The sequence below is a fragment of the Eucyclogobius newberryi genome, unplaced genomic scaffold, assembly GCF_026437365.1.
Source record: "Eucyclogobius newberryi isolate DKJ021-1_F unplaced genomic scaffold, fEucNew1.0.hap1 SCAF_10, whole genome shotgun sequence".
Taxonomy (NCBI): domain Eukaryota; kingdom Metazoa; phylum Chordata; class Actinopteri; order Gobiiformes; family Gobiidae; genus Eucyclogobius; species Eucyclogobius newberryi.
The window spans coordinates 24,380,181-24,394,458 of NW_027315724.1; the positions used below are offsets into that span (position 1 = coordinate 24,380,181).

General features: G+C 38.4%; 2 protein-coding genes across 2 annotated transcripts; both read left to right on the top strand.

The window, feature by feature from the left end:
• Nucleotides 1–308: 308 nt before the first annotated feature.
• LOC140371182 (extracellular calcium-sensing receptor-like) lies at nucleotides 309–3,289 on the top strand. The gene is made up of 6 exons (XM_072458425.1): nucleotides 309–528; nucleotides 609–906; nucleotides 979–1,761; nucleotides 1,834–2,061; nucleotides 2,128–2,251; nucleotides 2,368–3,289. Exons 1-6 carry the CDS (start codon nucleotides 440–442, stop codon nucleotides 3,279–3,281), a joined length of 2,436 nt encoding a protein of 811 aa, XP_072314526.1. The 5' UTR covers nucleotides 309–439; the 3' UTR covers nucleotides 3,282–3,289.
• Nucleotides 3,290–7,460: 4,171 nt separating this feature from the next.
• On the top strand, nucleotides 7,461–10,107 carry LOC140371198 (extracellular calcium-sensing receptor-like). Its single transcript, XM_072458426.1, has 5 exons — nucleotides 7,461–7,724; nucleotides 7,797–8,579; nucleotides 8,652–8,879; nucleotides 8,946–9,069; nucleotides 9,186–10,107. The coding sequence occupies exons 1-5, from the start codon at nucleotides 7,461–7,463 to the stop codon at nucleotides 10,097–10,099; spliced, it is 2,313 nt and encodes a 770-aa protein (XP_072314527.1). The 3' UTR covers nucleotides 10,100–10,107.
• The last annotated feature ends 4,171 nt before the right edge of the window (nucleotides 10,108–14,278 follow it).

Here is a 14,278-nt window from a genome sequence, read left to right on the forward strand (position 1 = left end):
GCAACAACCATTTTTCCCGGATAGCTATATTTAACACTGTTGTATAATGTATCACAACTCTAGTTTTAATTTAAAAATCCTACCTGAAACGTAGGAATGTGAGATTATAATTTCTATATGTACAAGAAATAAAACAAATATTCTTACTTGTATTGTTTCTCTGAAATATGTATCCACAAAACAATTTATTCATGTAAAAAATCTGAATGGACCGTAGGGATTGTGACTGCTGGGATATGAATGACTATAAGTGTATCATCCAAACAGGAGTGTGGTCATGTTGGATTTCGACGGTATGACACTTACACAGAAGTGGCCAGAGCAGGGCTGGGCTTTCCTTCAGCTGCTGCTTGTGGCATCATTTTCACATGCTCGTGAGCCGGCCTGTGAGCGGATAGGCGAAATTGAAGAACCTCAAATATCTAAGAATGGAGATCTTATGTTGGGAGCAATACTATCTTTTCACAGCAGCTGGATAAACAGGCTCGACAATTACACACAAAAACCTAATCAGCTACAATGTACAAGGTAAAATATATTGCTTAAATGTTCACATCTTATAAGGTAATCCATTTTAATTCAGTGTTTTTGTTGCTTTGTGACTTTAGTTTGAACTTCAGGGATTTTCAGTTTGCCCAGTCTATGCTATTTGCTATTGAAGAAATTAACAACAGCTCGGACATACTGCCCGGCCTTTCTCTGGGCTACAAGATGTATGATGCCTGTGGATCAATTGCGGGAGCAGTGGGAGGAGCACTAGCCCTGGCTAATGGCAATGAAGAACTATTTGCATCCTCTGAAACACCGTGTCGCAGAACAGTCCAAGTGCAGGCCATTTTAGGAGAAACTTCATCTTCTCCTTGCATGGCCATAGCGACAGTTCTTGGTCCCTTTCATTTGCCACTGGTAAGCTTAAATACATATTTGTGACATGCCATATGTGGACATGTTTATTATGCCTGTGATGTTTGTTTCCAGATCAGCCACTTTGCCACTTGTGCATGTCTGAGTGACAAAGTGAAATACCCCTCATTCTTCAGAACTATACCCAGTGACTTCTACCAAAGCAGAGCCCTGGCCCAGCTGGTCAAGCACTTTGGTTGGACATGGGTGGGAGCCATCAGAACAAATGATGATTATGGCAATAACGGCATGGCCACTTTTACTGAAACGGCCCGTCAGCTGGGCATCTGTCTGGAGTACTCTGTGTCCTTCTTCAGAACTGACCAATGGGAAAAAATACTCAACATAGTGAAAATAATTAAACACTCTTCTTCCAGAGTTATTGTAGCTTTTATGTCACACATGGATATGGATGTAATTTTAAGCAAGCTGTCTGATCACAATGTGACTGGTTACCAATGGGTAGGCAGTGAGGGTTGGATTTTAGATGCTCAAACTGCCACATTAGACAAGCACCACATCCTGGATGGGGCAATAGGGTTGTCCATCCCAGAGGCTCATGTCAGTGGCATGGAGGAGTTTATGATGGATGTGAGACCACTCAACACGTCTGGTAATCAGTTATTTACTCAGTTTTGGGAAGCACTGTTCGACTGTGAATTTAATGCAGAAAACAGTCACAAACAATGCACAGGAAAGGAAGACTTGAGTGATGTGCACAACAGCTTCACTGACATGTCCTTGATGCCAATCTTTAACAATGTCTATAAGGGAGTGTATGCAGTGGCCCATGCCCTGCATAAAATCCTCAAATGTAACAAATCCTGTCAAACTGATGTGGCTTTGGATCCTTACATGGTGAGTAGGGACACGCAATAAATATTATAATATTCTACAGTCAAAGAACCTCAATTTGTTGTTTTTTATTAGATATTGCAGCATTTGAAAAATATTCATTTCCAAACAAAAGAAGGGGAAGAGGTGTATTTCAATGAGAAAGGTGACCCTGCTGCTAAATATGAAATCATAAACTGGCAGCCCGCTGCACAGGGCACAGTGGACTTTGTCACAGTGGGCTTCTATGATGCGTCTTTACCTGCAGACAGACAACTAAAACTACAAAATGGACCTCTAATCTGGGCCCAGAATTCAAAGCAGGCGAGTAGTTTACTGTGGTCACAATATTATATAGTGAGTTGTTAAACGACGGTTTGTGTAATCCAGGTGCCAACATCAGTTTGCAGCAAAACGTGTTCACCAGGAACACGTAAGGTTCTCCAGAAAGGAAAGCCAGTGTGTTGTTACGACTGTGTACACTGTGCAGAAGGAGAAATAAGCAACACTACAGGTCCTGCAGGTTTTGCTTTTGAAAACAGTTTTCAAAAGTCATATTTATCTCCACTTTACTGACTCCTTGTACTGTGTCTGAAGTTCACTGATGAAACAACATTTTTCCCTTTTCAGATTCCATCACTTGTGTCCAATGTCCTCCAGATTTTTGGTCCAACGTCCAAAGAGACACATGTGTGAAGAAGGAAACAGAGTTTCTGTCTTACAAAGAAATCATGGGAGCCCTGCTCACAGCTGCCTCTTTGTGTGGAGCATGCATGACTTGTGTCGTGGCCTGGATTTTCTTCAAATACAGAAAAACTCCAATTGTGAGAGCCAATAACTCTGAGCTGAGCTTCCTGCTGCTCTTCTCCCTGACCCTATGTTTCCTGTGCTCTCTCACCTTCATCGGACGTCCCTCTGAGTGGTCCTGCATGCTGCGCCACACTGCGTTCGGCATCACCTTTGTCCTCTGTATCTCTTGCATTCTGGGGAAGACTATAGTGGTGTTGATGGCCTTCAGAGCCACGCTTCCAGGCAGGAATGTCATGAAATGGTTCGGGCCTCGTCAGCAGAGACTCAGTGTCATAGGTTTTACTCTGATACAGGTTCTGATCTGTGTCATCTGGTTATCACAATCACCCCCATTTCCATTTAAAAACTTTAAAGATTTTAAAGCCAAAGTTATTATTGAGTGTGCCCTGGGCTCATCATTTGGTTTCTGGGCAGTTCTTGGATACATAGGCCTGTTGGCTCTGTTGTGTTTTGTGTTGGCGTTCTTGGCTCGTAAACTTCCTGATAACTTTAATGAAGCCAAACTCATCACCTTCAGCATGTTGATCTTCTGTGCAGTCTGGATCACTTTCATCCCAGCTTATGTCAGCTCTCCAGGAAAGTTTAGTGTGGCTGTTGAGATATTTGCTATTCTGGCATCAAGTTTTGGTCTCCTGTTTTGTATTTTTGTCCCAAAATGCTATATGATTTTAATAAAACCTGAAGCCAATACAAAAGGGAATATTATTAAGAAAAGGGAACCCCACAGATTTTAGTTTTTATTGTTTATGGAGTGAAAATATTACGTTCACATCCACATCCACTGTATGCAAAAAATACATTTTGTGTATATGTACAAGTGCTTGTATAGCTCTACATACGTACAAACATATTCCCTCACATGTTCATACATACACAATTTTGTTGAATGTTAAATATTTAAAATAAGTTGATCATAATAGTTTGCCATAATAAATAGATTGGGAAGAAGAAAATTGCATTGAAAAATGCATTATTCCCCACCCCTATGCGCATTTACAGTTGCATTGCATGATAAGTTCTGTAACTTTACAGTTTACAAGTTTGTTTCACAATGAAAATGGTGTGATAATTACTTTAAAATCACTATCCATGATGACACCGAGGTTGGTTACAGTCCCAACGCAACAACCTATATCGCAACAGGTCAAACATGCAGTGGAGAGTTAAGCCTCATTCATAAAGTTTCACCAGCGTTGTTTCTACTCTCATGTTCCAAGTGTCCTGTGATAAAACATCCACCTCTTTCTGTCTCCACCTGCGAGTGGTCACACATACACCGCGCCCACTGACACGACACAAATCTGCCTGATCCTAGAGCATTTGACCCGTCTGCCACAGGTCTCTAGTCAGGACCGACACAGCTAAGGCAGGGGCCGACAGGGCCGACGGGGCCGACGGGGCTGCTAACCTCCTCTACAGCTCGGCCCACAATGGCCCATTTACCCATCAGCCCACTGAGAAAATCCCTGTATGCCTGCTACACGTAGATAGATGATTTTCTATTGTATTTTACCAAACCAGACATTTCCATACCCAATATGATGCATTTTCCTCAAGAAATTGGTACAATTTCTGGATACAAATTAAATGTACAAAAAACTGAAATTCTCTTTTGCTGGCAACCCCATCCAAACATTAAAAAGACTCACCCATTTAAAACGGAATCCCTGAGATATTTAGGTGTGGTGCTCCATAGAGCCCAATCAACAATTATGGAGAAAATCATACTCCTATTTTAAGACCATTAAGAAACATCTTTAAAAATGTAATCTTATCCCAAACTTAAATCTAAGTCAAAGGATTGAAACAACATAAATTAATGTTTTGCCAAGATTTCTCCCGATTTCCATCCCCAACAAGCTGTTTGAAGAGTGAAAAAAACAAAAACAAAAAAACATGAAGTTCAATGTAAAGATATTGAGATTAATGTTGTGCCAGGGGTTCCTGTGCAGGGACATACAAACTAAACAAATTTGTTGAAATCTTAAACTGGTTGGCTTATGACTAATGTTTTGTACCAAATGGATCTGATCATAAATTAAGGGTTTGGATTCAAAAAGTATAAACGTGTTTTACTAGATTGTAAGAGACAATCAAATGAAAAGCTTTGATATGCTCAAAGAATCCTTTGGGTCGGAGAAACCAGACTTTTATAGGTTTTCACAAATAAGGAGAGTGTGGCCCTCTGATTGGGATGTTTTTCTAGGCTTACAAATGTGAGCTTTCAAGGGGAATAATATCTAAATCATAGCAATGCATTCTAATCTGGGCAAATACTCTACTAAATATATTAAAAACAAATGGGAAGGAGAGAGTGGTCTTGTTTTAACGGACAAACAGTGGGAAGATGTTTGTACATCCCTGTGGAAGATAGCAAAATCACATGTTTGGAGAGAGTTTTGTTGGAAGAACGTTTCAGGTTTTGGCTTAACACCATGTCAAAGTGCCCATTATTCACAGGGAGGTACAGACAGTTGGAAAGATTGTGGCAGCAAGGAGGCAAAACACTATCACGTCTTCTGGGAATGTCCTGTTGTTCAGAAGTTTTTTATTGAAATTAAGGATGGTCTGCAGACAGTTTTTGACCTTTTCCTTTCCACTAAATTTTGGAACTGTGTACCTGGACCTTAAATCTCCTGCCATGGACATAGTGAGTGGATATCTTTGGAATGTGCTTTTGGCAACAGGAAAAAAAGCCATTACAAAGAAATGGATGACGTAAAAACCCCCGACAACCAAGGACTGGACTGACTTAATAACAGGAATTAGACTCATGGAAATCATAACATTCAAACTTAATTTGGAAGAGGACAAATTTGACCTACTCTGGACTCGTTGGGACTTTTATTTGATCATTTATTGATTTCTGATGTTTTATTTTTTTCTTTTGAGGTTTGTTTGATGTCTACTGTTGTTTTTTGCTCTCTGTTCGTACTGTGTTCTTATGTATATTTTTTTTCTTTAAAAAGAAAAAAATGTTTCAATTTTTTTTATATATATTAGCGGAATTTATTTTTCAGGTTCTGTAGCATACAGAACAATATTGTAAAATTATATCTTATTTTCCCCATTTCCAATTATAATTCCAGAAATTAAATTTTTATATTGTATGCTTTCAGTGTTAAATTGATCCTTTATGACATCCCCTAGTTAAGTAGTTTTAAGTCAAAGCAGTCTGTAAGGGTACCATTAATATAAATTCTAGCAATTGCCTTGATCCTATAAGGTGGGAAGAGAAAAGTTTTTCCGATTATTTTTTATTCCATTTTCTGATGGGTTTTCTGTTGAATATATCTGTGTATGAATTAATTTACAAAATGATGTTTTACTGATTCAAAGTTATGTTTAAAGTCAGGTGACTGTGAAGTATATGTGAAGTATATATTTTATGGTCCGCTCTCCCTGTTCTTTTTTCTGTTTGGACTTTCCTCAAATATTCTTGTACAGGGATTCTATATGATTTAGTTCTGCCTCTTGGAGTTGTTTCTGCTGTTTTTTGGTTTGCCTGTTCTCTTCTTTCTTCCTTGCAGATGTATAGGAGATTAAATATCCTTTCAATTTGTTTTCTGCATGGTAAACCTTTGTCTATTTATAAAAAAATATATAAAAAAGCATACCTGTCATTAAAGGAGAAAACGTTGCATTTAATTCACACAAGCAATAAATAATAGCTTTGTGGGGAAAAAAACAAACAATCCCCTTATAATTTTAATTGATTAATTCCCTCCCCAAATCTTGACAAGATGATTTAAAGCACTTTGAATTACTTTGTGTACAAATTGTGCTCGACAAAACACCTGACTCCCAATTATTTTGTCCCGGATTCTTCCCAGAATGACTTATTTGACAGGAAATAAGTGGGTTGTAGCTTTCTTTTACAATGTTGCAGCTTGAGAGTTCCCTTTCATCAGATGTGGACAAAACGGAATAAATAAAGAAATGTTCTAAGCAGTTTCTAAAAAAATGTGCTAAATGCTTGTATGCTGCAGTTGAAATCATGTCTGTTAATGTATTGAAACCTTACTTATTCTTAATCTGGTGTAAAAAATCAAGCCCCGTCTGTTGTCACTATCACACATGTATCGTATAACACAGTGTTCATATATAACATATAATATTTTGCAGAGAAAAGGAATTTATTCAGTCATCATGTTCATTAAAGTGCAACTCAAAGCGCTGGGAAGGAAGTTAACTTGTTACGTTTTGGTTGTTTAATGTTTAATTAATGATGCGATATGATGTCTGTTTTTCCTCCTTTATCTTTTAGTGAATAATAATGCAATTTGTCCAATATGAGTTTAAGTACAATCTTATATTGCTACATAATTTATATTTGTTTCTGTTTTCACTGATTTAAATCTAAGATCTTGAGTGTTTGTGAGTGGATAGTACAATTCCGTCATTACAGCTTCAGTTGTTCCAAACAGTATAAATATGAGTGCAGGTGCTTTTCAACTCCACAGGATGTGAATGGTGTTCTGTGGGTCAGAGCTTTCAAACTAGATGGCGACCTCTCATAGGTGGCAGGAGCAGGGCTGGGCACTTCTGCAGCTGTTGTTGGTAGCCTCTTTCTCTCAGGGCAATGATCTCCTCTGCAGACATTTAGGGGATACTGACAAATTTCAATTGTCCAAAGACGGTGATATTATATTTGGAGCAATCTTCTCCTTTCATAGCAGCTGGGAAAACCAGGAAAACAGACAATTAAATTACTCTCAAAGCCCGTCGACTCTACAGTGCACAAGGTAAGATGTGAGGATGCTTGCAAATGTGTTTTATATATATACATGACCTATTAAATATAGCATAATTAAAAGCACTGCTCGATATGTTCATCAAGTATGTAAAATGTTTTTGTTATTATATATTTCTAATACAGATTGAACCTAAGAGGATTCCAATATGCCCAGTCAATGTTGTTTGCAATAGCAGAAATTAATAACAGCTCAGTCATTCTGCCAGGCTTATTGCTGGGCTATAGGATGTTTGATGCTTGTGGCTCTATTATTAGAGCAGTGAGAGGTGCATTTGCACTGGCCAATGGCAATGAAGAAATATGCCTGTCCTCCGTAAAATCACGCAGCAGAGCAGCCCAAGTTCAGGCCATTTTAGGAGAAACTTCATCCTCACTGTGCATTGGAATGGCAACAGTTCTTGGTCCCTTTCATTTGCCACTGGTAAGCTTAAATACATATTTGTGACATGCCAGATGTGGACATGTTTATTATGCCTGTGATGTTTGTTTCCAGATCAGCCACTTTGCCACTTGTGCTTGTCTGAGTGACAAAGTGAAATACCCCTCTTTCTTCAGAACTATACCCAGTGACTTCTACCAAAGCAGAGCCCTGGCCCAGCTGGTCAAGCACTTTGGTTGGACATGGGTGGGAGCCATCAGAACAAATGATGATTATGGCAATAACGGCATGGCCACTTTTACTGAAACGGCCCGTCAGCTGGGCATCTGTCTGGAGTACTCTGTGTCCTTCTTCAGAACTGACCAATGGGAAAAAATACAAATTATAATCAACACAATTAAACACTCTACTTCCAAAGTAATAGTCACATTTCTTGCACCTACTGAGCTTATGTTGCTTGTGAATGCATTATCTGTACATAATGTGACTGGTTACCAGTGGGTGGGCACAGAGGCCTGGATCTTTGATTCTAAAACTGCAGATTTGGACAAGCACCACATCCTGGATGGGGCAATAGGGTTGTCCATCCCAGAGGCTCATGTCAGTGGCATGGAGGAGTTTATGATGGATGTGAGACCACTCAACACGTCTGGTAATCAGTTATTTACTCAGTTTTGGGAAGCACTGTTCGACTGTGAATTTAATGCAGAAAACAGTCACAAACAATGCACAGGAAAGGAAGACTTGAGTGATGTGCACAACAGCTTCACTGACATGTCCTTGATGCCAATCTTTAACAATGTCTATAAGGGAGTGTATGCAGTGGCCCATACCCTGCATAAAATCCTCAAATGTAACAAATCCTGTCAAACTGATGTGGCTTTGGATCCTTACATGGTGAGTAGGGACACGCAATGAATATTATAATATTCTACAGTCAAAGAACCTCAATTTGTTGTTTTTTATTAGATATTGCAGCATTTGAAAAATATTCGTTTCCAAACAAAAGAAGGGGAAGAGGTGTATTTCAATGAGAAAGGTGACCCTGCTGCTAAATATGAAATCATAAACTGGCAGCCCGCTGCACAGGGCACAGTGGACTTTGTCACAGTGGGCTTCTATGATGCGTCTTTACCTGCAGACAGACAACTAAAACTACAACATGGATCTCTAATCTGGGCCCAGAATTCAAAGCAGGCGAGTAGTTTACTGTGGTCACAATATTATAGAGTGAGTTGTTAAACGACGGTTTGTGTAATCCAGGTGCCAACATCAGTTTGCAGCAAAACGTGTTCACCAGGAACACGTAAGGTTCTCCAGAAAGGAAAGCCAGTGTGTTGTTACGACTGTGTACACTGTGCAGAAGGAGAAATAAGCAACACTACAGGTCCTGCAGGTTTTGCTTTTGAAAACAGTTTTCAAAAGTCATATTTATCTCCACTTTACTGACTCCTTGTACTGTGTCTGAAGTTCACTGATGAAACAACATTTTTCCCTTTTCAGATTCCATCACTTGTGTCCAATGTCCTCCAGATTTTTGGTCCAACGTCCAAAGAGACACATGTGTGAAGAAGGAAACAGAGTTTCTGTCTTACAAAGAAATCATGGGAGCCCTGCTCACAGCTGCCTCTTTGTGTGGAGCATGCATGACTTGTGTCGTGGCCTGGATTTTCTTCAAATACAGAAAAACTCCAATTGTGAGAGCCAATAACTCTGAGCTGAGCTTCCTGCTGCTCTTCTCCCTGACCCTATGTTTCCTGTGCTCTCTCACCTTCATCGGACGTCCCTCTGAGTGGTCCTGCATGCTGCGCCACACTGCGTTCGGCATCACCTTTGTCCTCTGTATCTCTTGCATTCTGGGGAAGACTATAGTGGTGTTGATGGCCTTCAGAGCCACGCTTCCAGGCAGGAATGTCATGAAATGGTTCGGGCCTCGTCAGCAGAGACTCAGTGTCATAGGTTTTACTCTGATACAGGTTCTGATCTGTGTCATCTGGTTATCACAATCACCCCCATTTCCATTTAAAAACTTTAAAGATTTTAAAGCCAAAGTTCTTATTGAGTGTGCCCTGGGCTCATCATTTGGTTTCTGGGCAGTTCTTGGATACATAGGCCTGTTGGCTCTGTTGTGTTTTGTGTTGGCGTTCTTGGCTCGTAAACTTCCTGATAACTTTAATGAAGCCAAACTCATCACCTTCAGCATGTTGATCTTCTGTGCAGTCTGGATCACTTTCATCCCAGCTTATGTCAGCTCTCCAGGAAAGTTTAGTGTGGCTGTTGAGATATTTGCTATTCTGGCATCAAGTTTTGGTCTCCTGTTTTGTATTTTTGTCCCAAAATGCTATATGATTTTAATAAAACCTGAAGCCAATACAAAAGGGAATATTATTAAGAAAAGGGAACCCCACAGATTTTAGTTTTTATTGTTTATGGAGTGAAAATATTACGTTCACATCCACATCCACTGTATGCAAAAAATACATTTTGTGTATATGTACAAGTGCTTGTATAGCTCTACATACGTACAAACATATTCCCTCACATGTTCATACATACACAATTTTGTTGAATGTTAAATATTTAAAATAAGTTGATCATAATAGTTTGCCATAATAAATAGATTGGGAAGAAGAAAATTGCATTGAAAAATGCATTATTCCCCACCCCTATGCGCATTTACAGTTGCATTGCATGATAAGTTCTGTAACTTTACAGTTTACAAGTTTGTTTCACAATGAAAATGGTGTGATAATTACTTTAAAATCACTATCCATGATGACACCGAGGTTGGTTACAGTCCCAACGCAACAACCTATATCGCAACAGGTCAAACATGCAGTGGAGAGTTAAGCCTCATTCATAAAGTTTCACCAGCGTTGTTTCTACTCTCATGTTCCAAGTGTCCTGTGATAAAACATCCACCTCTTTCTGTCTCCACCTGCGAGTGGTCACACATACACCGCGCCCACTGACACGACACAAATCTGCCTGATCCTAGAGCATTTGACCCGTCTGCCACAGGTCTCTAGTCAGGACCGACACAGCTAAGGCAGGGGCCGACAGGGCCGACGGGGCCGACGGGGCTGCTAACCTCCTCTACAGCTCGGCCCACAATGGCCCATTTACCCATCAGCCCACTGAGAAAATCCCTGTATGCCTGCTACACGTAGATAGATGATTTTCTATTGTATTTTACCAAACCAGACATTTCCATACCCAATATGATGCATTTTCCTCAAGAAATTGGTACAATTTCTGGATACAAATTAAATGTACAAAAAACTGAAATTCTCTTTTGCTGGCAACCCCATCCAAACATTAAAAAGACTCACCCATTTAAAACGGAATCCCTGAGATATTTAGGTGTGGTGCTCCATAGAGCCCAATCAACAATTATGGAGAAAATCATACTCCTATTTTAAGACCATTAAGAAACATCTTTAAAAATGTAATCTTATCCCAAACTTAAATCTAAGTCAAAGGATTGAAACAACATAAATTAATGTTTTGCCAAGATTTCTCCCGATTTCCATCCCCAACAAGCTGTTTGAAGAGTGAAAAAAACAAAAACAAAAAAACATGAAGTTCAATGTAAAGATATTGAGATTAATGTTGTGCCAGGGGTTCCTGTGCAGGGACATACAAACTAAACAAATTTGTTGAAATCTTAAACTGGTTGGCTTATGACTAATGTTTTGTACCAAATGGATCTGATCATAAATTAAGGGTTTGGATTCAAAAAGTATAAACGTGTTTTACTAGATTGTAAGAGACAATCAAATGAAAAGCTTTGATATGCTCAAAGAATCCTTTGGGTCGGAGAAACCAGACTTTTATAGGTTTTCACAAATAAGGAGAGTGTGGCCCTCTGATTGGGATGTTTTTCTAGGCTTACAAATGTGAGCTTTCAAGGGGAATAATATCTAAATCATAGCAATGCATTCTAATCTGGGCAAATACTCTACTAAATATATTAAAAACAAATGGGAAGGAGAGAGTGGTCTTGTTTTAACGGACAAACAGTGGGAAGATGTTTGTACATCCCTGTGGAAGATAGCAAAATCACATGTTTGGAGAGAGTTTTGTTGGAAGAACGTTTCAGGTTTTGGCTTAACACCATGTCAAAGTGCCCATTATTCACAGGGAGGTACAGACAGTTGGAAAGATTGTGGCAGCAAGGAGGCAAAACACTATCACGTCTTCTGGGAATGTCCTGTTGTTCAGAAGTTTTTTATTGAAATTAAGGATGGTCTGCAGACAGTTTTTGACCTTTTCCTTTCCACTAAATTTTGGAACTGTGTACCTGGACCTTAAATCTCCTGCCATGGACATAGTGAGTGGATATCTTTGGAATGTGCTTTTGGCAACAGGAAAAAAAGCCATTACAAAGAAATGGATGACGTAAAAACCCCCGACAACCAAGGACTGGACTGACTTAATAACAGGAATTAGACTCATGGAAATCATAACATTCAAACTTAATTTGGAAGAGGACAAATTTGACCTACTCTGGACTCGTTGGGACTTTTATTTGATCATTTATTGATTTCTGATGTTTTATTTTTTTCTTTTGAGGTTTGTTTGATGTCTACTGTTGTTTTTTGCTCTCTGTTCGTACTGTGTTCTTATGTATATTTTTTTTCTTTAAAAAGAAAAAAATGTTTCAATTTTTTTTATATATATTAGCGGAATTTATTTTTCAGGTTCTGTAGCATACAGAACAATATTGTAAAATTATATCTTATTTTCCCCATTTCCAATTATAATTCCAGAAATTAAATTTTTATATTGTATGCTTTCAGTGTTAAATTGATCCTTTATGACATCCCCTAGTTAAGTAGTTTTAAGTCAAAGCAGTCTGTAAGGGTACCATTAATATAAATTCTAGCAATTGCCTTGATCCTATAAGGTGGGAAGAGAAAAGTTTTTCCGATTATTTTTTATTCCATTTTCTGATGGGTTTTCTGTTGAATATATCTGTGTATGAATTAATTTACAAAATGATGTTTTACTGATTCAAAGTTATGTTTAAAGTCAGGTGACTGTGAAGTATATGTGAAGTATATATTTTATGGTCCGCTCTCCCTGTTCTTTTTTCTGTTTGGACTTTCCTCAAATATTCTTGTACAGGGATTCTATATGATTTAGTTCTGCCTCTTGGAGTTGTTTCTGCTGTTTTTTGGTTTGCCTGTTCTCTTCTTTCTTCCTTGCAGATGTATAGGAGATTAAATATCCTTTCAATTTGTTTTCTGCATGGTAAACCTTTGTCTATTTATAAAAAAATATATAAAAAAGCATACCTGTCATTAAAGGAGAAAACGTTGCATTTAATTCACACAAGCAATAAATAATAGCTTTGTGGGGAAAAAAACAAACAATCCCCTTATAATTTTAATTGATTAATTCCCTCCCCAAATCTTGACAAGATGATTTAAAGCACTTTGAATTACTTTGTGTACAAATTGTGCTCGACAAAACACCTGACTCCCAATTATTTTGTCCCGGATTCTTCCCAGAATGACTTATTTGACAGGAAATAAGTGGGTTGTAGCTTTCTTTTACAATGTTGCAGCTTGAGAGTTCCCTTTCATCAGATGTGGACAAAACGGAATAAATAAAGAAATGTTCTAAGCAGTTTCTAAAAAAATGTGCTAAATGCTTGTATGCTGCAGTTGAAATCATGTCTGTTAATGTATTGAAACCTTACTTATTCTTAATCTGGTGTAAAAAATCAAGCCCCGTCTGTTGTCACTATCACACATGTATCGTATAACACAGTGTTCATATATAACATATAATATTTTGCAGAGAAAAGGAATTTATTCAGTCATCATGTTCATTAAAGTGCAACTCAAAGCGCTGGGAAGGAAGTTAACTTGTTACGTTTTGGTTGTTTAATGTTTAATTAATGATGCGATATGATGTCTGTTTTTCCTCCTTTATCTTTTAGTGAATAATAATGCAATTTGTCCAATATGAGTTTAAGTACAATCTTATATTGCTACATAATTTATATTTGTTTCTGTTTTCACTGATTTAAATCTAAGATCTTGAGTGTTTGTGAGTGGATAGTACAATTCCGTCATTACAGCTTCAGTTGTTCCAAACAGTATAAATATGAGTGCAGGTGCTTTTCAACTCCACAGGATGTGAATGGTGTTCTGTGGGTCAGAGCTTTCAAACTAGATGGCGACCTCTCATAGGTGGCAGGAGCAGGGCTGGGCACTTCTGCAGCTGTTGTTGGTAGCCTCTTTCTCTCAGGGCAATGATCTCCTCTGCAGACATTTAGGGGATACTGACAAATTTCAATTGTCCAAAGACGGTGATATTATATTTGGAGCAATCTTCTCCTTTCATAGCAGCTGGGAAAACCAGGAAAACAGACAATTAAATTACTCTCAAAGCCCGTCGACTCTACAGTGCACAAGGTAAGATGTGAGGATGCTTGCAAATGTGTTTTATATATATACATGACCTATTAAATATAGCATAATTAAAAGCACTGCTCGATATGTTCATCAAGTATGTAAAATGTTTTTGTTATTATATATTTCTAATACAGATTGAACCTAAGAGGATTCCAATATGCCCAGTCA

Excerpts from the sequence above, each read along its gene's own strand:
- LOC140371198 (XM_072458426.1), top strand. The coding sequence starts at position 7,461 with ATGTTGTTTGCAATAGCAGAAATTAATAACAGCTCAGTCATTCTGCCA. Across the intron at positions 8,580-8,651 it reads TGGCTTTGGATCCTTACATG|ATATTGCAGCATTTGAAAAA; the intron begins GTGAGTAGGGAC and ends GTTTTTTATTAG. Across the intron at positions 8,880-8,945 it reads GGGCCCAGAATTCAAAGCAG|GTGCCAACATCAGTTTGCAG; the intron begins GCGAGTAGTTTA and ends TGTGTAATCCAG.
- LOC140371182 (XM_072458425.1), top strand. The coding sequence starts at position 440 with ATGTTGGGAGCAATACTATCTTTTCACAGCAGCTGGATAAACAGGCTC. Across the intron at positions 529-608 it reads AATCAGCTACAATGTACAAG|TTTGAACTTCAGGGATTTTC; the intron begins GTAAAATATATT and ends TTGTGACTTTAG. Across the intron at positions 1,762-1,833 it reads TGGCTTTGGATCCTTACATG|ATATTGCAGCATTTGAAAAA; the intron begins GTGAGTAGGGAC and ends GTTTTTTATTAG.